This window comes from Giraffa tippelskirchi, chromosome 2 (genome assembly GCF_054371585.1).
Source record: "Giraffa tippelskirchi isolate mGirTip1 chromosome 2, T2T-mGirTip1v1.2.pri, whole genome shotgun sequence".
Lineage (NCBI taxonomy): Eukaryota > Metazoa > Chordata > Mammalia > Artiodactyla > Giraffidae > Giraffa > Giraffa tippelskirchi.
The window spans coordinates 162,665,032-162,691,953 of NC_137276.1; the positions used below are offsets into that span (position 1 = coordinate 162,665,032).

Sequence of the window (26,922 nt, forward strand, 5' to 3'; positions counted from 1 at the left end):
GACCCAACAATCTGAGATACAAAGTAAACAATTCTCATGACAGAGGACAATAAAAGATTTCTAAAAAGGGAGTTTCAGTTTTAAGCAGGTTCCTTGCAGCACCGCCAGCAGCTTGCTTCCTCCAGACACAGAGAATTCCTGACTTCTAATGCAACCTGTCAGACTGTAACTGCCAACCTTCAAAATTATTGCTTCTATAAAATGGAAGCAATAACCTGTCGTAAGTTCAATCTGGTTCATCCTGAGGTATGGTAGTTCCAAATGTAAAAATAGCATGTGTTATCTATAAATACTGGGGATATACTCTGACACAGAGACATTATAATAAATGACCATAGGCTACTAAGATTTTCCCACAGTTACCATATTGATTATACATTCTTTTTGGGCTATTTACCTGGCAGCAGGAAGACCTTTAGCACTGGATTAAGAAGATTAGTGCATTTCCTCTCATTTTCTTACTAATTTCAAGCAACATTTTGAAACACAAATGTTATCTGTGGTGCCCCTCTCCTACTGTTTTGCCTGTCCTTCAGGCCACCAAATATTCATTGCCCTCCCCGACTTCCATCACCTTCTTCTAATATGCTCTCTCTGGCAACTGCAGCATCTGAGAGAGGCTGTTTTTTATCTTCAAAGTACCACAATTTGCTGCCATTTCCTTTTTCAATCATTGTGTGAACTCTTAATAGCAAGATAAGTAAGTCTCCCTTTTTGGTATTTGAACCTTTCAGAGAGGCTGCCTATTTCAATAAATTTTAAGTGAAACTGACATCCTCAAGTAAAACAAAATGAGAAAATTTAGAGAATTTGGGAACATATTTTGGGGAAAGAAGGGCCACTACTATAAGAACTGCCTGGGAAGCTGCAGCCAGGGTTAATGTAATTTCTCTATATCACTCCTATCTTTTCTTTAATAACTTAGCTTTCTCCAATGTTAAGTCTATAATGATTTAATAGATCTAAATTTTCCTACAATAGTCTCCACAATAACAATAAACCTTCCAGTGAGGAAATGAAGCTAGGTACAGAGAAAATACATTTTTCTCTTTTGGTTTTTCGTTTTGTTTTAGTCTGGCAGGGGTCAGGGAGGGATAATATATATGGCAAGAATTCTCAGTGGGAGCTCTGGAGTTCAAGATAGTCAAGAGAGTTCCTCTTTGTAACTGACTGAAATTCAGTAGTGTAGATTGAACTATCTTTATTTATTTAACAGAGAATCAGCAATCATGGGCTTCATTCAGAATAGAAAGAAAAAGTGATTCATACAACATATATTTGAGACTTCCTACATAACGGTAAAGGGTAGGTGACAACTACATTCCTAGTGTAATGAACAACTTTGATCTAAGATGAAAATCAAAGACCTCAAGGTTCTTTTAACAAGTCATATTAATTTGTATTCAAATATTCCAAAGCCAATCTTTCTACCTCAAAATAGAGTACTCTTGTGAATAATTCTTTTTCAAAAATAATCACAAACAGGTCCCCTAAGTATCAGTGCACAAAGGCAATGCAAATGCAAGTTACTAACATCAATGCAATTGCATTCCCTGCTTATAATCCTCTAATTCTTGAGGTAGTAGTAAAATTGCCTGTTACTAACCAATCCAACTCTCACCCCAGTACTGTACTGAAAGTTAAAGGATCCAGTTCAGAAAAGTCACTGATGTTTTATTCCTACTGGCCAGGAGTAAAACAAAAGTGGCTGAGCATACAGGTTTAGAGACAGAATTCTTGGTTTAAAATTCCAGCTCCACCATTTACTAGTTTCTCAAATTACCTGTAGCTTGGCTTCCTTATAAAATGAGGCTGATAATAATAAAACCTTCCTCATAGGGTTGAGGTGGGAATCAAGTAATTTCATGTATGTAACATGCTTCATACATTTAATGAGCTTAAAAAAGTAAATAGCTTCTAGTAAACAACCAAGTTTAAACAACACACCGACACAGGAAACTCTATGTTAAAACCCTGTATAAGTAATAAAATGTATGGGAAATAATCATGTGAAAACACTTACAAGGTCACTATATCAGCATTGGCTGCTTCCACAGCTATACTCAAAGGGTCCTTCCCTTCTTCATCAGTGGCATGTTGATTGGCACCTCTTTTTAGAAATAAACATACCTGTCTGATATTGCGAATAAAAAAAAAAATTAGTATTCACCTTAAAAAATAAAAAGCACTATTTAAAGATATAACATCTTCATTAGGAAATTCTTGATTCATTCTACAAAGATTTATTTTATTGACTATTGACTCTAATAATAAAAATCTACCATGATCAACATTTTATAAATCTCCCAAGGTATTTTCACATTTAATCTGGTAATACATAGTATACTGGGATGTATAAATTATGGCCCAGGCAGAGGAACCAGAGATCAAATTGCCAACATCTGCTGGATCATCGAAAAAGCAAGAAAGTTCCAGAAAAACATCTATTTCTGCTTTATTGACTATGCCAAAGGCTTTGACTGTGTGGATCACAATAAACTGTGGAAAATTCTTCAAGAGATGGGAATACCAGACCACCTGACATGCCTCTTGAGGAATCTGTATGCAGATCAGGAAGCAACAATTAGAATTGGACATGGAACAACAGACTGGTTCCAAATAGGAAAAGGAGTACTTCAAGGCTGTATATTGTCACCCTGCTTATTTAACTTATATGCAGAGTACATCATGAGAAATGCTGGGCTGGAGGAAGCACAAGCTGGAATCAAGACTGCCAGGAGAAATATCAATAACCTCAGATATGAAGATGACACCACCCTCGTGGCAGAAAGTGAAGAAGAACTAAAGGGCTTCTTGATGAAAGTGAAAGAGGAGAGTGAAAAAGTTGGCTTAAAACTCAACATTCAGAAAATTAAGATCATGGCATCCGGTCCCATCACTTCATGGCAAATAGATCGGGAAACAACGGAAACAGTGACAGACTTTATTTTTTTGGCCTCCAAAATCATTCCAGATGGTGATTGCAGCCATGAAATTAAAAGACGCTTGCTCCTTGGAAGGAAGGTTATGACCAACCTAGACAGCATATTAAAATGCAGAGACATTACTTTGTCAACAAAGGTCTGTCTAGTCAAGGCTATGGTTTTTCCAGTAGTCATGTATGGATGTGAGAGTTGGACTATAAAGAAAGCTGAGTGCAGAAGAATTGATGCTTTTGAACTATGGTGTTGGAGAAGACTCTTGAGAGTCCCTTGGACTGCAAGGAGATCCAACCAGTCCATCCGAAAGGAGATCAGTCCTGGGTGTTCATTGGAAGGACTGATGTTGAAGCTGAAACTCCAATACTTTGGCCACCTGATGCGAAGAGCTGACTCATTGGAAAAGACCCTGATGCTGGGAAAGACTGAGGGCAGGAGGAGAAGGGGATGACAGAGGATGAGATGGCATCACCGACTCGATGGACATTGGGTTTGGGTAGACTCTGGGAGTTGGTTATGGACAGGGAGGCCTGGCGTGCTGCGATTCATGGGGTCGTAAAGAGTCGGACACAACTGAGTGACTGAACCAACTGAACTGAACCCTCAAAGAATATTATAAAATGGTGTACATAGATACCTAAAAACTTAAATAAAAAGCACTCAAGGTCATTACTGAGGAAAAGAAGGAAGCCAAGGCAATGTTAACATCATAAAATATTAATGCTAATACAACAGCAACAAATGGGAAGTAATCTTGCTGCTGTACCCCTCACAAATATTCATAACTTCAAGAAACTGACAAAAATGAAAAAGTTATAAACGGAGTATATGAAGTAAAATGGGAATAATCATGATTAAAAAGAAAATAAAAAGGATGAGTTAAATATAAGCTTTTATAAAGAAGAGTTTTTATGATAAAGTTATTGAACTGAATCTTCTTGCTAATAGAGGGAAAGAAAACAAGCTGGGATGAAAATAGAAGATTAATAAACATTATCAATAAATTAGATTATTTATTTATTAATAAATAAATTATAATTATTTTATATAATTATTAAGATTAATAAGGATCATAAATGTTATAAATAAACATTAAAAAAGGACAGCTTCTTGCCCGACCAGGTAATAAAAATTGCAGATACTGAGGTGTTTTATTAAAAAAAAAAAAAGACCTTTGATGCAAATATATATGGCCAAATTTTGAGTTTATCTGTACTCTCTAGTAGAAAGCCCATTTTATGGCTTTATTGTTCTGTGGATCTAAATACTGGCCCAGAAATCACAACATCAATAGCACAAAATAAGAATTAACTACCTTGTAGGAAAACTAAAATTCACAAAGTTGCAAAATTCCCTCCAAATGTGTGTCCTATGCACATAATGTATAAATACAGAAATATTGTATGTATGTATTTATATGCATAAATACATACAAACACATTAAGTTTTCTTTTAAAACTGCCACAATTTCAGTGACAGTTTTAAATTCTAAGAGAAGTATATAAATAATTAGTAAAGTTCAAAGTAAGTCTGTCAATTTTATTGTTGACAAACAACAGTATTATTGTTACTTATTGAAAAGTAACAGTATTTTTTTCTGAAATTTTTTAAAATTTCAAGTTCTACCATGACAATGTAAATCACAGAAAGCATCACCTTACAAACTGTACCTAACAATCTTAACTGAAGCACAAAAGATTATTTCAAAATAATTTTTTCAAATAAAATCTACTTAAATATATAAGCACGATAGTTTACCCCGTGTGCCCCAAGACGGTGGCATGGTGCAATGGTCCCCGCCCCTGCACATCTCTTTGGTTCACATTAGCACCATTCTGTAGGAGAAACTCGCATGTAACCAAAGAGCCCTTAGGAGGAAAAAAGAAGACAACAATGGGCAAAAGGTGAACGACAATATATTTCTATTAAAAACAGAGTATTTACTCTAATAGCCAAAAAGAGAAAATGCCCCCCAGCAAAAGCAGAGAAATAATAAATTATATTATTTTCTTCCCAAGAACTACTTCTAACTGGGATTCTATTTGCAGTCTGCAATCTAGCAAAGCCCACTACGTTCATTACTAGAATTCCCTTCCATGAAGAAAAAAAATTGAACTTACACAAAGCGATATTCAGAAATCACTACTAGCTGCTGTTTCCGTTTTCCAACCCACCTCTTAACGCAAACAATGATGTAAAGTTATGCTCAAAATGAATTATGATTTTTTATGTTCTATTACCACTGAAAACCTGAATTTACAAATTCATACCCCTAATACAGCCTGAATAAGTGGTGTTGCTTTGTTTTCCTCGGAATTAGACCAGTTCACATCTGCACCGTGAGCCAAAGCCTCAGCCATTTTAGGAAGATTTTTTTCATATGAAGCCCTATAAAGCTGGAGTCCTGGATTAAGATGTTTAGAGTCAAGAAACACAGAAGAATCTTGCCTTTCTGCCTCTGAAAAACAAACACAAATAAATAAAAATGAGCCCTTGGCAGGGAGGGAGAGAATGGGAAGTCACTGCTTCTTATTCTTTGTAAGGTAAGAATTCTGGGGATAGATGGTGACGATGGCAGCACAAAAGTGTGAACGACTTAATGCCACTGAGTTGTACACCTGAAAATGGTTAAGATGGTAAATTTTTATGTTATGTGTAACTTACCACAGCTTTTTAAAAAATCAAACTCTTACTTGTATCACAGTATGAAGTTGTGATGTAAGATTTTCACAAAGGTACCTTATTTCCTATAGACTAATCACTCCCCACAGCCTTCTTCTCTTTTAAATATATTGACTAGTACATCAGGTCTCTGTGATCTTGCCAGTATCTGACAGGTAGGTAAATTACTCTGTATTAGACTAAAATTAGGTATCTGACTATAAGCCTGGACTTAGGGACTCAGAAAACGCAGTAACAACCCCAAAAGAATTTTACTACTAGACCAAATCCCACTTTATTCCTGTGATGGTCTAATACCATCACAATTTGCAGTACAAGCAGTTCAAATAACATAAAGAATGCTTCCTATCAAGTATTCTGCAAAATCAAAACCACTGAAATCATAAAGGAGAGAATATAGGAGGAAAGTACAAGTTAGAAGAAAAACCTAATTGGCGGGGTGCGGGGGGGGGGGGGTGGTTGGTGGGAGTTGTGGGATGGAGGGTGGATTTGCTGATCTCTTTCTCCTGACAAGAAAAGACAGCCAGGGACTTTCTTCTTACAAGGAGGGTAAGAATCCACCTGCCAATTCAGGGGACACAGGTACGATTCCTGGTCTGGGAAGATTCCACATGCTGAGAAGCACACATGCCCATGTGCCCCAACTACGGAGCCTGTGCTCTAGAGCCCACAAGTTGCAACTACTAAAGCCCAAGTGGCTAGATCTAGAGCCTGTGCTTTGCAACAAGAGAAGCCACTGCATTGAGAAGCCTGCGCACCTCAATTAGACAGCAGGCCCTACTCACTGCAACTAGAAGAAAGCCCGCGCAAAGAAAGCAATGAAGACCCAGTGCAGCCAAAAATAAATATATAAAATTATATACGAAAAAAGACAGTCCCCAAAAGATAACGGGTAATAAGACATACAGTTCACATGCATTAAAAATTACCTTTAGTTATCGACAAGTTACTTTCAGCACATGTCATGAGGCTTAGAAAAATACACAGCTAGGACAGAACTTCCAAATATGAAGAGAAATAGCTGCTTTCTCATTCAGCAGTATTAACTGCCCCTTAGTACCTTCTAAAAGATTAACCACTTCCTTTAGAAACTATTCAATCAGACTTGGCATTTCACATTTCACATGCATTTTTCAGCAAACAATATCAATTGACACTGAATTTCACCAAACTCACCAGGTTCATATAAACTATTGGCTGACACTGTGGAGGGTAAAGATTCTCTTCCATCATCAGAGCTCTGCTGGATTCCACTGTCATTACTTCTGACTGTTTTAAAGAAAAACCAGCTAGAGATTAAAGTTTTGAACAATTAAGAAAAAAGTCCCACAAACAATGAGATTTTAAAATGAGCTCTGAAACATCAACATGAACTCAGCCACCACCAGAATAAACTTTTCACAATTTTAATTCTCTGGTACACTTCACTTATCAAAATATGAATCAATCATGAAGCCTAGAAATAAACTTATTTTCAGAGTCGTAACATATCTCATTCTCATTACCCCAGAGTGTGTCAGGGATAGTAAAGAGTTAATTTATCGTATGACTGTAAGCAATGTGCAATTCTGAGACAATGGGTAACATCTAGAGAAATGGCCACATCACACAATGACCACTGGCACAGACTTGGAATGCTCCACAAGAGTAGTACTTACTACTACGTAGTTTTGAAGAAGTATCAAAGTAGGAGAAGAGTGAATCTAGCTCATCAGGACAGAAGAGAGACTCCCGCCTGGCCTCGTCGCTATTTACAGCAACCACTGGGGACATGCAAGTTAGCAAAGCACAAAGCAGGGCGTAAGAAGGGAAGAGGGCAGGAAAAAAACGTTATTGGGAAAAATTTAGGAGGAAAAAAAATAGGAAGGATATTAGGTGGTTAATCAGATATTTAGGGCTTTTTGCATGATAGATCTGTAATTCCCATCTCCCCTTGCATTTTAAGCAGTTTTATTCCCTAGAATAGATACATTACAGTTGACCCTTAAACAACACAGGTTTAAATTATATGGCCCACTTATACAGATTTTTTTCTCAGTACAAAATACTACAGTACCACATGATCTGGGATTGGTGGAACTCACTGATGCGGAACCAGTGATACAGAGGAACCACAGAGCAGATATGGAGGCAGCACATACATGGAGGGCCAACTACAAATTACATGTGAATTTTCAACTGAGTGGAGAGTTGGTATCCCAACCCCTGAGTTTTTCAAGGGTCAAATGTATGTAGGAATGTGAATTACCAGGACACTGTTTATATTTAACTATTTTAAAGACAGAGAAATCCAATTTTTCCTTATGATATATAGAAGAAAATCTGTTTTCAGCATTTAAAAAATCCACAACAGCTACTAATTCAGAAATTAAGAAAGTGACTTATACAAACAACAAATAAACTATAATACCTGAACTCTGGGGAGATGCTCTAATTTGTTCACTTGGCCCAAGTTTAGAAATGCTCAGCCTCTTTTCTTCACAACTTTTGGAGACAACCTTTTTTTCCTGCTCAGGAGGTGATGATGACATAGAGTATTTATCCACAAATTTCCTCTCCACATATTTTGCTCTGATATACGCCTCTTTCTCCTGTCTGGTTGGTATATATAAAAATGTCATGATGTTCTGCTTAATCTCTTAGTGTGGCCAGTAGTGAAAAGAAGTCATTATATACTGAATTTTTCAAAGAAAGTCACTAAACATAATACTAGTTAAAACTGTTTTTGCAACATTCTGCAACATGTTTTCCTTCCAAATATTTAATGAACAATGACTTCATGTTTAAATGAATATAAATAATCAACCAACTGAAAAGTCACAAGTATTAACATAACATTCTTATTCTCTTAATTTCTATGCTCATTTATTTCTACACATATTCCCTGCTGCTTTTTAAAGAATGAAAAACAATACCAAAACACTATTAAAATTTATAGAAATTAACTTCAATTCTATTTTTACTCCAATAAATAATGTCACACACTGAATTATCACTAGTCATGATCATAAGTTTTCATAAGATAACTACTTAACACAACACAGCATTTTTAACTTAAAGGGGACCAAAAAAGGTATCACACTTAAAATTTTTGATTTATGATACAACTATAAAACTTGTCAAGTTTCTTCTATACCTTTTCCTACTTACATCTTTCTAAAATGCCTAAGTCTTTGGCTAAAATAGGATATCTCAAGGTCTGAGATAACTCAAACAACCTTGGTTTTGCACAAAAATAAGACTATGATTTAAACAGTATTGGTTTAGAGAACAACACCTTTTAAAAAGTACTATTCATTATAAAGATATAGTCAAATACAGGATTATGGCAAAGTTTTAATATTTAATATAAAGAAACATAAAGACTAAAAGTAACATGAACAACAAAACTAATTATCCACATTGAAGGCACTCTTTGCCACTTCATTCAATAAGTCTCCATGAACAGGACTGGAAGTGAAACTTAAAACACAGCAATTAAGTACTCTCCCTTACCAGAAGTCACCTTTTTCACCTGTAATCCTTCAATATAAAAATGTGACGTAGGAAATATATAATTAACAAGTATTTGCTAAACAAAGTCAAAAATGTGAAAATTATCCATTGTAGGTATAGAAACTTGACCCTTGGAGACATTAATGAACAGATTATCTCTTTCTAAAGGCCTGAAACTAACAGAACTTTGTCTACTTTACTTGTTAGTAAGAGGTTTTATATTCCTTTGCAGAGCTTTAATTTTTAAGGTTCTCTCTCATCTAGAGATTATAATTTATTATCTGACTATAAAATACAATCTAGTTAACAAACCCAAGAGAGAGACAGCCACATTTTAACCGAAGCAGTAATGATCTCTCTGAACCACTGTTTCAATATTACATATCAATTAAAGGGAAATACAATAATAGCTATATTCAAGATGGTGGGGGGGGATGAAGTAACATTTTAACACAACTGAAATAGTACCTTTGTCCTGGATGTGGTTTCTTTATTCCCATTTTTTCCAAATTAGCTTCATAAACTCTATTTATAACATCATTCCCCAACTCACACATAAGCTGTTTGGCAGAAAGACAGAAAATAAGCTATAATTTCCTAAAAAATACTATATGAATCCTTAAGCAAATACTTAATTGTTCATTCTTTGCAAGTTCTGAAAATGCATATATCACAATGATGCTGAAAGTTAAAACAAAATGAAACGAGGACTGAGCATTATCAGCATTTTTCCATTTTTCACCAGAATACCTCGCCTAGAAGATTACCACTCTTTAAGACAGGGTTTCTCCTCACACATCTTCTGCCAGACTTCCATCCCTCCACCGTGGTTAGCACAAGGCTATATACTCACAACATCAGCTAAGTTAACTGAAAAAAAGAAGCCTAAGTCCAGACAGGTTAAGCTTTAAACAACTCAGAACTGAAGCAAACTTTCTCCTTGGGCTTCTCCGGTGGCTCAGACAGTAAAGAATCTGCCAGAACACAAAGATAGAAATATAGATCATGGAACAAAATAGAAAGCCCAGAGATAAATCCACACACCTATGGACACCTTATCTTCGACAAAGGAGGCAAGAATATACAATGGGGAAAAGACAATCTCTTTCACAAGTGGTGCTGGGAAAACTGGTCAACCACTTGCAAAAGAATGAAACTAGAACACTTTCTAACACCATACACAAAAATAAACTCAAAATGGATTAAAGATCTAAATGTAAGACCAGAAACTATAAAACTCCTAAAGGAGAACATAGGCAAAACACTCTTCAACATAAATCACAGCAGGATCCTCCATGACCCACCTCCCAGAATATAGGAAATAAAAGCAAAAATAAACAAATGGGACCTAATTAAAATTAAAAGCTTTTGCACAACAAAGGAAACTATAAGCAAGGTGAAAAGACAGCCTTCAGAATGGGAGAAAATAATAGCAAACGAAGCAACAGACAAACAATTAATCTCAAAAATATACAAGCAACTCCTGCAGCTGAGTTCCAGAAAAATAAACGACCCAATCAAAAAATGGGCCAAAGAACTAAACAGACATTTCTCCAAAGAAGACATACAGATGGCTAACAAACACATGAAAAGATGCTCAACATCACTCATTATTAGAGAAATGCAAATCAAAACCACAATGAGGTACCATTTCACACCAGTCAGAACGGCTGCTATCCAAAAGTCTACAAGCAATAAATGCTGGAGAGGGTGTGGAGAAAAGGGAACCCTCTTACGCTGTTGGTGGGAATGCAAACTAGTACAGCCACTCTGGAGAACAGTGTGGAGATTCCTTAAAAAACTGGGAATAGAACTGCCATATGACCCAGCAATCCCACTGCTGGGCATACACACTGAGGAAACCAGAATTGAAAGAGACACGTGTACCCCAATGTTCATCGCAGCACTGTTTACAATAGCCAGGACATGGAAGCAACCTAGATGTCCATCAGCAGACGAATGGATAAGGAAGCTGTGGTACATATACACAATGGAATATTACTCAGCCATTAAAAAGAATACATTTGAATTGGTTCTATTGAGATGGATGAAACTGGAGCCCATTATACAGAGTGAAGTAAGCCAGAAAGAAAAACACCAATACAGTATACTAATGCATATATATGGAATTTGAAAGATGGTAACGATAACCCTATATGCTAGACAGAATAAGAGACACAGATGCATAGAACAGTCTTATGGACTCTGTGGGAGAAGGTGAGGGTGGGACGTTCTGAGAGAATAGCATTGAAACATGTATATTATCATATGTGAAACAGAACACCATTCCAGGTTTGATGCATGAGACAAATGCTCAGGGCTGGGGCAATGGGATGACCCAGAGGGATGGGATGGGGAGAGAGGTGGGAGGGGGGTTCAGGATGGGGAACACATGTAAACCCAAGGCTGATTCATGTCAATGTATGGCAAAAACCACTACAATATTGTAAAGTAATTAGCCCCCAACTAAAATAAATAAATTTATTAAAATAAAAATAAAAACTTAAAAAAAAAAAAAAAAAAAGAATCTGCCAGAAATGCAGGAGAACTGGGTTCAATTCCTGGGTAGAGAAGATCTCCTGGAGAAGGAAATGGCAACCCACTCCAGTACTCTTGCCTGGAGAATACCATGGAGAGAGGAGCCTGGCAGGCCACAGTCCATGGGGTTGCAAAGATTCGAACATAACTGAATGACCAACACACACACATTTTCTCCTTAGATTTTATTTACATTTCTAAATATTCCTTCAATATTTTTTTAAAAGTATCAGACAGCTGTGTTTCAACCAAAATTTCTAAAATGAATCCACTGAGTTCGTATCTACCCACAGCTGATGCAGAAATTAGATTCCTAGCTCCCACCCCCCACTTACTTCTCTTTTGAATTCATATCAATTTATAGAATCTATAGAAATAGGGCTCTATCATACGAGCCAGCTTATCACTTCCATTTAGAGGTTTACACAATAATTCCACAAAGAAAACTTTTTTACTTTACATAATTGAAAGGATTATGAGTTTATCTATGGATTAAAATAAAAACACAAATGCATTAAGAAACACAATTTTCAGACAGAAATAAATGTAGAATATACTACAACCTTTAAGCTAACATTTTTTACAATAGGTATACTAAACAGTGGGAATTAAAATGGGTACACTATTATTCAGTATAAATTTTGAAAGTCTTGGGCTTCCTGGTAGCTCATATGGTAAAGAATCCACCTGCAATGCAGGAGGCCCCAGTTCGATTCCTGGGTTGGGAAGATCTGGAGAAGTGATAGGCTACCCACTCCAGTATTCTTGGGCTTCCCTGGTGGCTCAGCTGGTAAAGAATCTGCCTGCAATGCGAGAGACCTGGGTTCAATCCCTGGGTTGGGTAGATCCCCTGGAGAAGGGTAAGGCTACCCACTCCAGTATTCTGGCCTGGAGAATTCCATGGACTGTATAGTACATGGGGTCACAAAGAGTTGGACACGACTGGGCGACTTTTACTTTCACTTATTAAAAACCCAGTTGTGATCTAAAATTATTTATGACACTTTCATAGATATAAACCCTTACACAGGGTAAAAGAATGTCTTAGTTTGATGACTACTACCCCTGACAAATGTAAATTTTCAAATGTGCCTATGCTAAAATAATGCAATAATAACATGATATACCAATCTGTTATGCAGCTATGACAATATCTCATATTCTTAATAAAAATTTATATAATTACAAAATACTAAAATTAAGGCATAGACTCTAATCTTTGAGAAAACATAAAAATGCAAGGGTGCTAGTTTCCTTAAAAAAGTGAACTGACATACAATTAAGAGTGCTACTTAAGCTTAGCAACTGAAAAAAAACAGTAATAAAATACCAGATTTGCCAAAATAACATCAGATATACTCCAATACAATTTAATTCACTCTTAGCATTGAGAAACTCTTACATTTGCAAACCCATATTCTAAAACATTGACTTTTGGGGATTCCCTGCTGGTCCAGTGGTTAGGACTCCGCCCTTCCACTGCAGAGGGCACAGGTTTGATTCCTTGTTGGGGAACTAAGATCCTGCATAGCCAAGTGGCAAAAGAATAAATAAATTTAAAAAATCTTGACTTTTATGTGAAAACATAAAATATTTTAAAGCAAATATTTATTTTACCTTTAAAAGTTCAGGCTCCCAGGTGTCTAAAGTTAAAGATCGTACTTTTGAGAAATGAACTCCAAGACTCCTAAGTCGGAAAAAGAAAAGACTGCATCAATATATAAAACTTTCAAGTCTCTATTTGCACATTATGCAAGTTATTATTCTATCTTAATGTGACACAGTCTCTAATATAGCCCTCAACACATATATAAATAGGGATAGATCTTCCGGTTAATGGTGAATCAAAGTCCTCAAAATCACTTCACAAACCAGAATTTTATCCACTTGATAAAAGGTACAAAGACACAAACTGGCAGTCAAATTAGGCAGGAGAGAAAGTCCTCTAACCATTGGGACACAATAATTTATGTGTGTTTAACCAAAAGAAGTCTCTCACCCCAGGTGGGCCTACTCACCGGTGAATCCCAGAACACTCAATACACAGGGTGATACCCAGGTTGATGCTGGCCCATCGTGGGTCTGCCAGACCACAGTCACAACAGCTGGCATTGCCAGGTATACACTGGACTCGCTGCAACGCACTTTCTCCTTTTAATAGCTTATCTTTTGACTCATTTCCAGAATCCAGGCTCCCTGTGGATGGAGACGATTTCTTATCCAGCTTCTAAAAGAATTAAGATTTAAAAAAACAAAAAAAGGATTGTAATACTACATTGCACACTACATGCTCCAAACAAAAGCTTCCAATCAACAATCTGAAGGCCTATTATGGGCCTAAGAAGGACACTGTTCTAAACACTGAGGGCTCAAGAATGAAAATATACAGGATCTGCCATCAATTGGCCTTTAGTCTTATACAGAGAAACACATTAATAATAATAAATAACTCAACACAATGATTGTATGTACAAGATAAAAAGGCAAAGAGAAAGAGGAACAGGAATTTAGCATGCAGGATGAGAGACAGAGAGAGTACGCATGAGACTATTAAGACTCAAGAATAAAATAAATACTATTTTATACCAAGTCTTTCCAAGGTAGTCAATGAACTGCAAGCAAGTTGTTTCAATTACTGCAGTGAATTACTGAAAATGGTATGGCCTTTTACTAAAGAACAGATCAACTGCATAATTATAATTACAGAGTGACTCAACAATATAATGCACAATGTCTAAAAGCTCATGAGAAACCAGGAGAAAAGCAAAAGGTGGCAGATAAGCAAAAAACTAATTTTTTAAGTGCACAGCAAAGACTATACCAATAATGACCAAGTACAAAAACGGAGTTTGGGGATCCTACGCAAATAAATATATGGCCTAAAAGGTCTTTTGATTTAAAAACATTTCAACTTTAATAAGCCAGTATTTTAGAACAGAATTCACACAAATATAATCTTGCCCTTCTTGAAAACTCAATTCAATAGCCGTTAAGTGTGGCTAAGCAAAGACAGTGGGGATATGGTATTGTAGAGAGGACTGAGCCGGGTGAGGCGCACACCCTCCGATGAGAGTGACCCCGTGCAGGCTGCTGGTTCCCAAGCAGGAGAAGAAGGGTCTCTGCACAGGGAGCCCATCAAACAAAGGAAACGAGAGCCTGAGGACAGAGAGGACCGACCAAGCGGCAGTGCCGCCTAGTGTGAGGTGTTAGTCTGGCAGGCGGGAAACGGTAGCAGAGAAAGCATACTGGTCACATACAGGGGGACTGATCATAGAAGCAAACCTGCTAAAAATAAATGGAAGTCAGATTTCTTACTTCATATTTATATGAAAAGGGAGAAAGTTAGAACAAACCCTTGTATTACATTAGGACTGGAGATGACAACAGGTGCCCTACGGGTTTCAATATAAATAGATTTATAAAGTCATACACATGTACATTCCCTTATCTTGCTTTCTAAAAACTATTCTCTACCCAAAAGAATTAGGGTACTATGGAGAAACTGCTGATTTCAAGGCTAGTACAGAGAAAGTACAAAAGATGAACTCAGAACATCTCATCATGCTAGAACGTAGGGAAGAACTTCAAGATTGTTGGCGAAATGTCAAAAGGATACAGAATCCAGGGCTCCACTAGAGAAACGAGTCAATCTGAGCAACAAAACAAATAATGATAGTAATGACTCATAATACATTGAATAAAACAGGGTTGTATCCTCATATAATTAATTTTAAAATTTAAAGTTTGAATAAGAAAGAATATTTACATAGTCTCAAAGTACATAGTCCCCATACATACAAAATACTATTACAAAGACAGTATTTCAGTAGAGATGTCTAGCAGGCACCACCTTAATCAAGTGATCAAAAGTAACATCACCAAAAATGGGACAAATCAAAATCTTGGGCCACCTGAGAGGATGTAGTGAGAAGGACACAGCATCATTTATATAATATTCCTACCAAAAATGCATAACTTTGTAAGTAAACATATCAACAATGGGATATTCTACAAAAGTTTGCAATCTTCAATACAATCAAGGTCAAGGAGGTCAAAGTAAGATTGAGGGACTATTACTAAAACTGAAGGAAACTGAGGAGTCATGACAACTAAAAGAGACCTGTGCTTCTAGACTGGATCTTTTTGCTGTAAAGAACATTACTGGGACAACCATTAAAACCTGACATTTGAGAACTAAATAGTAGTAATGTACCAATGCTCATTTCTTGATTATGGTTATACAGGAGAAATGTCCTAGTTGTGGGAAGAACTCAATAAATTAATAATGAGTGATATAGCATATGTTAGCTGCTTACTCTGAAATAGTTCAGGGGAAAAATTATTTGCATTACTTGGAACTCCTCTGTAAATTATAGATTACTTTAAAATTAAACAAAAGAAATAAAACCTATGTTACTAAAACACATTTGATAATGTGAATTAGCTCATAACCAATTATCATACAGAAAAAGGATGTCAATGCACAAATCATGCTGGTTCATTCTCAATATTTCCTTTATTAGCTAATGCTTTTGAACCAAATTAGAGAAGCTGAAAGCAAAGTACAGTAACACAGGAGAACGTGGGCTGGCCACCTCAAGGAATACAGGACTGAAACTGACACCCATTCTTCATTCTTCTTGGCTCATTTTGGCCACGTGCTATGACTTGAAAGTGTTTACTACACCATTCTCTCTGATATTTATGTGTTTTGCACATGTCACCAAAGCCTCAACCCTTCTGTACCCTTCCTTTAAGCTATCTTCACCAATTTTTAAAGGTAAGTCCTATCTGTCCTCTATACTATAGTGTTCATTTATTAGGAATTCAACTGTGCTAATATTTTTATTGAGATTTTAAAGTTCCTAAAATTATTCAAGTTACAAAGTTAGGTAGGTTTTAGGTTGGCCCTATCCCTATTTTTTCTGTAATCCCTACTATTTCTGGTGTACGATTCTGCTAACACAGGTATTTCAGCAATCCACTAGCTTCTTCATCAATATGATCTGGATACACATCTAAATTTGTTCACGCTCACAACTCCGCTAAAAACTAGAGAAATTTATACAGGCATTACCTGAGTCCTTATTGGACAAAGGTGTGATAATTTGAATGTGAAAAAAGAGTAATTACCACAACTAATTGGGACCTATTATGTTTTTAAAAATCCATAAGTTTATAATGATATCCCCCAAAACATTTATCTGTCCCCAGTTCAGATAGCTAATAAACCAACTAAATGTGGTAATTAAAAGCAAAAGTTTAAGCATCTTATTAAACTAACTAAATACCTCCGCTGATGAAGAAAACCTATACTCCACATAAGAATGCAAGTTAACAAATTAAAATGGAATGAAAGAATTACAAAATCATCATTTTGCAATTTCCAATAAAATTACAAATTCAGCTACAAAACTATTAAATGAATGGTTGATGGGGTCTAGACTTTATAGGGTTAAAGTAAGACAAAGTAGATTTGTTATACAAAGCAATGAAGTACTAATAGACTGGGAACAAGAAAGAAAATGTAACATGACAATGAAGGGATCACACTGTCATCTCCCTAATCCAACGCGTTTGCTTTATCTTCACAAAGAAGATTTTAGCATTAGCAATGGTTGGGCAACAATATTGTATTTCTCCCATTGCAACATGAAGTATACACATCACCTATGTTATAATCTATGAGAAGGAATTCAACTGGAACAGGAAGCCTAACCTTTTCAGCAACTCACTGTCACGGAAAAAAAACAAACAAACAGGAAATATTCTAGATTGAAAGACAAGGAACATTCGACTAGATGCAATGCCCAGTCACAAAAAAGATCCTACTTTGTAAAACAAGTTGTAAAAGACATTTTTAGGACAGCTGGAGACATCTGAATAGACTGAGTTACAGATGATATTAAGAAATTACTATTTAGTGTGGAATGACATGATACCTGTAATCTACTTTAGAAACTTAAGGTTTTTTAATTTAAAAGAAAACAAAACATTTATCCACAAGAATAGGGATAACAGAAAAGAAAATAAAAGCAACAAAACTGGGGAAGCTGCAAAGTGGCTGGATGAATGGTAACAGAGTAGACCAGGCAAAATCTAAGGAAATAATAAGAAAAATCTAAGAGTTCATCAATTTACATCACATAACAGACAACAGGCTCAAGGAGTTGTACCAGTTAATCTTGGAAGTGGGGATGAAAGTGGGAGAAATGATTAAGAAGAACTGAGATCAAAGGTCCCCTCCCTGATGTTGCCATTAGTGAACTGCTCTCTACAAAGACATACAAATGACAAGAGGTTCATTCACTGAGAAAGAAAACAGAAAGTGACTCGATGGCATTTACCTAAAAGGAGGTAAGCACAGGATTAAATGAACGTATACATAACTGAATGCTGGGTTCCCCAGCAATTAACTCCCAGCCAGTCCCTTACCCCTACACAGGAGAATGGTGAGTATTCTCTGGGGAATCTTAGCTGAAAAGACTCCAAAGATCCTAACTCTAATTGTTCCTCAACAATGGTCCACACTTTGGTGAAGCTCACAGTCAACAAAGTCCTGAGATCTTACAGCACTTTGCAACTAGGAGCAGAAAACAAGATAGCCAAGGAAAGCCCCTAATAAAATGGTTCTCAACACTGCTTGAACAGAGAAATCATTTATTAGTAGAAAGCTTTTAAATATATTGATGCCTGCGTCCCAACTCCATTCAATTGTTCTGGTGTGGGACCTAAGCACTGGGATTTTTTAAAACTTCCTGTATCATCATACTGTGCAGTCAAGATTAAGAACCACAACTCTAACACTGCATGCATGAAAAAAAAAACAGGTTTATGTATATAAACATTCAGTAAACAAAAAGAAACTCTTGGAAATTAAATATGTGCTGGAATATTCAATAGAAAGTTTGGAAGACTAACTGGTAAAATCTCCCAGATTGCAGAGCAAAAAAAAAAAAAACATACACACACAAAAAATAAGAGAATCATAAGACCAGTCCAACAATTCCAGAAAAAGAAAACAAAGAAATAGGAGAGGAGGAATATTAAAGATTGGTAACATGAAAGACTCCAACAGCAACTCTGGAAACAAGAAAACACTGCCATTAAAATTCTTAAGAATAATCACTACCAACCTAAAAATTCCACACTTAACCAAAAGACATTTTTCATTTCTTAAGACTCACTCATGGCCTTGCTCAAAAGAGTCTGTAAACTCACCAGGTAGCTAACGCCGGACTACAACCCCAGACTCTTATATTCAGCTTATCTTCTCCAGGGAGATTTCAACTAAAAATATGAGCTTTCCTTTTTTTGGCTCTTCAACCAGTTTTAGAGTTAAATACCTTTCCCATTCACTGTTTTATTAGGTTAAATAAAATATTTGAGGAAAAATACTTGTATCAGAATACCTGAGATACATATTCAAATACTGGATTAAACATACACTGATATATTGGAATAAAAAGAAAAGAGAAATAAACAAGAAACTAAATGTATAATTTCAAAATAAAACCCATTTCAATACAAAAAAATCATCCTCCATAAAAAAGAACGTTATAATCATGCAATGTTGCAATTAAAATTAAAAACTTTGGCAAAATATCAATTTGTATTGCAATACTGTTTACTAACCTCTGATTCATCACCTTTCTCTCTGTAAGCAGTAGCGATACTGGTCTGAACAGCCTTAATCCATGCCTGGCGCAGCTTTTCAGAATCTGCCTGAAGCATACAACTTCTAAAAGGAAATAACATTGTTTTCTCAGAAACTAAATTAACCCAAAAAATAAGGTTTATTTTTTTGTCAACTTTGCTATATAATAATTTTCTAACAAAAAATAATTTGTGTTGAAAGGTTTTATTTCACTATCTTTAGGTAGTATGTTCATAAAGAAATCAAGAAGTCAATGAAATAAATTACCTACCGAAAACAAATCACCTATTCTGCGTATTAAAAAAAAACTTTAAATTTGGCACATAAAATAACATTAATATTTTTCATTGAGTAGACATATGAAATAATAAGTTATCAAAGAAATTTATCTGATATATGACTTCAGTTCATTACCATGCAAGTCAAAATGTTTCCATATAGCCATAGTAATCATCAGAATTTAAGGACTATGATACTGTGTAAAAGTTACATAAATATCTGACTTGTAACCCTTAATATGTGTGTACTCATTCATAATTCAAATTTAATTGAGAACACTTTTTTCCTCTTTAGCTCTTATAGGCACAACTGTAACAAATCTTTCTGTATTCTAGAAAGTTCTTTAAGACAAGCTATAGAAACACAAAAACAACTCTCAAATTCTTTAGAACCACTCACTTTGTTGGAGAGACCACCTCAAAGCAGAATCGTCGTTCTATGTCCTCACAATGTTTCACTGTGCAGAGCCTGAGATCCTCCACCACCACAGTGGGATTATCCTAAAACAAAGAAACAAAACTCCCGTATTTATCAACCTAGGCTTTAAATATCACTACCAATAAAAACATACTTAAAAATAGTACTTGGGGGGGGGAAACAGTACTTGGAATAAATGGTCTAATTTTAAAGGTTTACATTTGATCTTATTTTAGATCAGAAATAGGAGTTATCAATATAGATATAACTAATTTTATATAAAGGTGATTATGTCCTGTTAATTTTACCTGAGCTGACTCATTTGAAAAGACCCTGATGTTGGGAAAGATTGAAAGCAGGAGGAGAAGGGGATGACAGAGGATGAGATGGTTAGATGGTGTCACCGATTCAATGGACATGAGTCTGGGTAAACTCCAGGAGTTGGTGATGGACAGGGAGGCCTGGCGTGCTGCGGTTCATGGGGTCGCAGAGTCGGACATGACTAAGCGACTGAACTAAACTGAATTTTATCTGCCTCATAGAATTGCTGTATAAGAATTAAATGAAATAGTTCATATAAACTTAGTCCAACACTTCACAGTTAATTAATTAGCAGGTGCTCAATAAATGTTAGCTTCCTGTTAATCTTCTTCCATTTTCTTTCAAATCTATTTTTCTCCTGATCCCCATGCACATATAATAAAAGCCACTCTCCTCCAAAAAAGAAGTCTTTCATGAGTCTAGTTTTAATAACTGAAAGAAAAATAAAAAGCTTATATATGCTTCTTAAAATATCTAAGAAAATGAGAATTTTTTATCATTTTTTAACACTTAATAAAAATAGAAACCAAAACCAAGCTTATCAGGGTAGAAAAAAACATGAACTGAATAGTTAAAGAATTTGTATGGAATAAACCTGCTACCATAGAACCTAGCAAGTAAAATTTCACATTGTGTCATCTCAAAAGGAAAGTAGGTGGGTATTTGAAATTTACAGTTGAACAGATTATTCATAAAGGTTAACTAGGTAAAAATCAAATCCTCAATTAACTATTAGTTCTTTTCTCTAATTATCTTTAACATTATCAAGTCACATATAATCTCATTATACCTTTCCATTAAATGAAAATACCTCACTCTTAAAATCAGGCTCAAGAAAACAAATATGTAAAAACAATATTAACAAATTTAGAAGTTTCTATTTAAATTAATTCAAGCTTATAGTTTAATGTAATTGTTAACCCTTCTATCTATTACCACTTTTGGCCCTAAGGTGATATTTCTTAAATGCAACCTTTCCTTTAGCATCAAAACAGTATTAGGGAATTCCTGTCTCACAAATGGACAAAGAAACATGTGAAGAAATAAAAGTAATAATCCTGAGACACAGAACAATCCATCTCAAAGATAGGAATTAAGAATTCAGTAAACAATGTTGATACTTTCCACTCCTGAGTCCTTTTTTACATATCCAAACATAAAACTAACAAATGATAACTTTGCACACATACATATTTACAAACTTCAATGCTATACCAAGAGGAACAGATAAAAACTGAAGTGGAGGATTCAATGGGTTTTCACTTAATTACTTAACAAAACACCTACCTTAAACTTTTTCTGGTAAACCAACTGATTATTCTGTATTGAAAACCAGCGTCTAAATAAATATAAAATAGATTACATTTTCACAAACATAATTTATTTCAGTTGTTGTTAGAAACAAAATATTTGAGAAAGTACTAGAAAATCAGTTTATAGTAATTAAGTTTTTAGAAGAGCATTGTTTTGTTTTGCTTTATATAAACTGATGCCAATGAGATAACTACTGAAATTTAAAATTTCAGGCAATTTTAAAACCACAGAATAAGAAAGAAAACTACCATATTTTTTATTCATTTTTATGTCAGAAATTTATACCCTAACAAAAGTTGTTATACTTTGTGCCATTAACAAATAATAATTTTTAAAAAAATAAAAATTTAGCTTTTTGAGCTTCCTCCAAAATAACTAAAGTTTTCCCCCAAAATAATTTGCTTGTGTTATAAAGTAGAAATAAATTTATATTATAAATAAGACTATTCATTTGTATACAATAAAAGACTGAAACAAATGGTGCTTTGTTTTCAACCTTTCTGCACCTAATTCAACAAGCATTTGATCTGTAAAGCAAAACAGAAAATTATATCATCCTTTTAGAAATGATAAGAAATCGGAGACTGTCGCCAATTCACTTGGCCTTACTTTCATGTAAAATATTTCTTAGCAGAAAAATCAAAGTTATTACTAAAAATGTGTCACACAATTATTTATATTGTTCTGCTCATTACTGTAAATTAATTGGCATTTTACTTGTAATCTTCTTTAGAAGAAAAAACTAACCTATGTATGGCATATTTACTGATTCTAATTTATTAAAACAATAAAAGACCTGAAGACTTACCAAAAAAAAAAAAATCAAAGCCAAAAGCCATTCATAAAAGGAAGCAAAAATTCTCATCAAGCATGAAAGGTAAAACAATATTTGAGTCATTATTTTAAAATTAGTTACGTGTGAGATGATTTCTATTATAAACATTAGTCATTAATCTATTAGCAGATAGAGATTCTACCTTTTCATTGATACTAATACAAAGCACTAAAAATCATATTTAGACATGTTTAGAACTTCTATTTCAAAAAATTTAAGTTAATTCTCCAAGGCTGAGAAAATGATTAGATGCTTTTCTATTTTTAAGCTAGACAGATTGTTAGGTTTTCTTGCTATTTAAAAAGGTATTCACCTTTACCATTAAAATACAGATCTGTTAAACAAGCATCTAGATAAAAACCAAGTCGGTTGCCTCTAAACACAAATCATCAAGAGATGAGCTAGAAAAGGAAGAACTTCTGGGTCTCTTTGTTCTGGGACACATGGTTGGTTAGAAATGTTAAAGGAAATACCTCCAAACAAACAAAATGGTGCAGCCCTGCCACATGGGATGACATGCAATGGAAACAATCTCTGATACTGATTAAAGCATTTTTTAAAAAATCATTTGAAGTAAACTATATTATTAAAAATTCTTAAGTTTTATACATAGTAATACTTATAATTTGATGAAAAACTACAAAGAATTTCATTGAACAATGGAAATGCATCCAGGTAAACTTTTCATGCTTCTGAGGTCATCAGAAAGTAAATTTCTTTTGACCTGCTGAATCTTAGAATAATAGCCTCTAAACATAAAAACAAAATACTAGATAAAAACTTATGGTTTTTTTGTTAGATTCTGTTCGATTATTAACTTTATAGATCATTTATATTTCTGAAACTTAGTTCCCCTGCCATTTATCTGCTTATGAGGAACTTTCTCACATCATCAATTTTTGTTTATATTATAAATTCAAGACACTATGAATTCATCTTAATTTGGCATCTCCTAAGTGAAAAAAAATCACAACTATCCTGGGTAGAAAAAAATTTTAATTGCCAAACTCAGTATGTCTTATGATACTATCTCCCCTCCTCTACCATTAAAAAAAAAAAAAAAAAAGAGCTAACTATACTCATTTACATTGATCAAGACTTTAATCAGGTAAGCAAAATAAAATATAATCTTTGCTCCTCTAGAATAATCCCAGTTATTATTAAGACCTCCAGTAAAAGGAAAAATGTTCACAATCTACAGGATACAGAAAAATATTTAATATTTCAAGCTCATGCCACCTGCAATTTGAATATACTTTAAAAGGTAATTAAATAATAAAAAAGACAAATGTTGGAAAGCATTGTGCTGACAACTATACTATATTCTACAAGATTCATAAACTGACCAAAAAGCCAAAATATAAGTTTTCAAAAGTGAAATTTTTTTGGTTTTAAGAAAACTAAGACACTATTTTATATCTATCTCAAACTGAGACAACTCAATATAATAAAAATTTTGAACCAAAATTTTACATTCATGAGCAAATATTAATTTTTAAATATCAATGAGAGCTTCTATATGACAAAACTGGGGGGGAATACATTAAAAAATAATAAATCAAGTATCTTTTACAATTTTTGAACACTAGTCCCAAGACTTACTTGAAATCAAGAACATGGGTAAAAGCCAAACTTTTAAATCTTTATCACTATTTATCTCTAAAAGTAGAAGCTTTATTACTAAAACCATACAAATGATGGGTTCATGTGCAGATTCATATAGGTGCCAAATAGTGAACATTTAATAAAATTAAAAGCTTGAACATATATATGTTTCTTTATTTAAAATTCAATTTAGTTTTCACAAGGAAAAAGACCAAAGTGGTAAAACAAACAAAAAAGCTAGGAATTGGCAATGTTTCCTTTAAACATAATTAATAAGGTGATTACCAAAGAGACTAATACCTAATTACTATTTCAAAAATTTAAAAAACATTTACTAGCTTATTTCCCCTAAAAAATACATACCTACATATATATGTGTATATATATATGTACACAGACACACACACATATATATGTGTGTATATACTCGTAGTACTTGTATTACTTAAGCTATGTCTTCTTTGGACAACTATTTACACATCAAATGTTCCTTTCCAGATTAAAACAAATTGAGGATAAAAGCAATGAAAAGGTATAATTCTGTTCCTCAAATAAGATGTTTACATTTTCTTCCCAATTTAAAACCTAAGAGACTTTATATCCATTGCAAGTAATCCAACTGAAATGCAGGTTAATTACGAGTTTTCTCGTGCCAAAGAGGAAGTTGGAGTAAGGCAGGGGTGAGGGGAAGGAAGCCATTTGGTACCTGATATGATCGGGCTTTTTCCTGTCATGTGAAAAAATGGGGCAGGATTAAAACATAAGGGAAAGGTGGTAAAAGAATGAAAACGCAAATGTGCAAAATAAGCAAAGGACTAGCATGATATGAAAATAAAGCAAGAATTAAAGGAACCAGCTTAAGCTCATAACCTAACAAAAGAATCAAAAATATCTGTTGCATTTTGCTGACATTATACATATATGCATTTATACAACTGATTCCAACTCTTAGGAATCTGAAAGGCTAATATTTTAGAAATATTCAAAATATTCTTCAAAGCATTATGGTAGAGAAAATTCTGTACACTCTACTATTCTTGAGAATATTCACACACTCTACTATTATTGGGAGTTATCTGCCTCTATGGTTATAGCTCTAAGATATAAATAGTACCTTTCCTCATCTTAAAAAATTAAAGGAAACACAATCACTACAGCTATGTCTACATAAACCTGAAACAAATGAGAACATTTCAAAACGAAAAGCTCCTCCCACCGGCTCACCCTCTTTTCATCAAACGATAGCAAACACTCTAAGGCCACACATAAGTAGAGTTTATCTTTAATCTATATATACACTTCTTATTTGTATCTGTACTAGAAACAAATAGAACACTTTGCTTTAAGATACTGTATAATGCATTTTATGCTTTTAGCTACATTTTCCAGTTTAACAAAGACTGAGCATACTGTTAATTATTCCACTTCCTTATTAGTTTTAACAGTTCATTACTAAATAATGCTAATATTTAATTATTTTTATTGTTCCTTCACGCTTTCTAAATTTATCATGAAAAGCAAAAGAGAAATATAGGTATTAGTAATCCATCTAGCTCTGACTGGAGCTTGAAGTGAAGTTGCCACACTGAGAAGATGGCCTGGAAAGACTATTTTGTAGATATCACATCTTCAAAAAATATGTTACAGACATATAAAAATCTTAAGAGACACTACAAATTAGAAATCTGAAACCAACCAGAAACAAGCTCAACAATTCACATAAAACATAAGACGTTTCACTTCTTACACCATTTCAATCATACCACATAAAAATACCATCTCTTTGGTTAAATTTCAGATTATAGAATGATGCTTTCAAAATATACTTAGATTTTATGAAATACAGCATCAGGTTTTAAAACTAACTGGAAATTCCTAGTCAAATTCACATTTCTCTCAGGAAGATCTTTTTTAAAGTTGACTCTGAAATATGTATGCTTCTATTCCATAAAGCTATAGACAATAGCAAATTTGTCATCATATGACTGAAACCTTTCAGAGTGACTACAAGAAAGTATGCTTCCTAAAACTAATTCACAAACAATCTTTAAAAAGAAAAAATGTGGGCAGAAAAAAATCTGTATGATTGAACAGCTGAATTCCTGGATTTCTGTAGTTAAGGCACAAATATCACAAATACACAGTCTTTTATTCAGAGGCTAATATATTAAATTAAGCTGGACAGAGAACTAACTAGACAAGTAGGAAAGAGTCTGAGGTCATATACAGGTAAAAGGAAATTATTTGCAAATATCTCCTGAGACTAGATTTTTGGCAACCTCATATAAAAAAAAAAATTTTGGTACATTCCCAATTTTTAAAATTGAAAAGCAGAAGAGAATTCTAAGCAACATTTAAGAGACTTCTCTTTCTTCTCCCTTTTATAGTTATTGACCTATAACCTATAAAATATTTAAGACTTTTGTTAAAAGGTTTTTGACTTCTTTGGAAAGAGTTTTATATGTTTATATGCTATATTATTTACAATTCTGCTTTTAATTAGTGTTTTCATCAAAATATTCTTTAAAGGCATATGAAAATGAATAATTTGCTATCCATAATTTATTCCTAATAGTGCAAATGCATTAGAAAAGTTTTTAAAAATAGCTTTTAAACTATTTTAGTTGTTGTTTTTACCAAAACTGTATCTTACCTTATCAAAATGCAGATTGTTTGGAATTTTCATAGCAAGTTTCCTAAAATGCCAGGTGTTGAGCCTCAATTTTGTCACAAACCAAGTATGTGACCTTGAATGAGCAGACATGTCCCTGCACTGCCATTTTCTTTACTAAATATCAGAGTGTTAACCACAATCTATGATTTTAATCAATAACTGTTAT

The 26,922-nt window shown here is 34.3% G+C and overlaps 1 protein-coding gene across 10 annotated transcripts in view; it reads right to left on the reverse strand.

Annotated features, from left to right (window-relative positions):
* The window catches only part of ACAP2 (ArfGAP with coiled-coil, ankyrin repeat and PH domains 2), a 156,305-nt gene that overhangs the window by 7,108 nt on the left and 122,275 nt on the right, over positions 1 to 26,922 (reverse strand). For 3 of the 10 annotated variants that reach the window (XM_081571442.1, XM_081571446.1, XM_081571447.1), the window contains 12 exons: positions 24,789 to 24,809; positions 21,616 to 21,667; positions 19,990 to 20,090; positions 19,290 to 19,395; positions 13,673 to 13,881; positions 13,272 to 13,341; positions 9,585 to 9,676; positions 8,032 to 8,216; positions 6,798 to 6,890; positions 5,210 to 5,397; positions 4,698 to 4,807; positions 2,024 to 2,134 (listed from right to left, as the gene is read on the reverse strand). In XM_081571442.1, the coding sequence (XP_081427568.1) occupies positions 2,024 to 2,134; positions 4,698 to 4,807; positions 5,210 to 5,397; positions 6,798 to 6,890; positions 8,032 to 8,216; positions 9,585 to 9,676; positions 13,272 to 13,341; positions 13,673 to 13,881; positions 19,290 to 19,395; positions 19,990 to 20,090; positions 21,616 to 21,667; positions 24,789 to 24,809 (1,338 nt within the window). Of the gene's footprint in view, positions 1 to 2,023; positions 2,135 to 4,697; positions 4,808 to 5,209; positions 5,398 to 6,797; positions 6,891 to 7,279; positions 7,385 to 8,031; positions 8,217 to 9,584; positions 9,677 to 13,271; positions 13,342 to 13,672; positions 13,882 to 19,289; positions 19,396 to 19,989; positions 20,091 to 21,615; positions 21,668 to 24,788; positions 24,810 to 26,922 lie in introns of all 10 variants that reach the window. The other 7 variants (XM_081571443.1, XM_081571448.1, XM_081571449.1 and 4 more) reach the window with 3 other exon arrangements.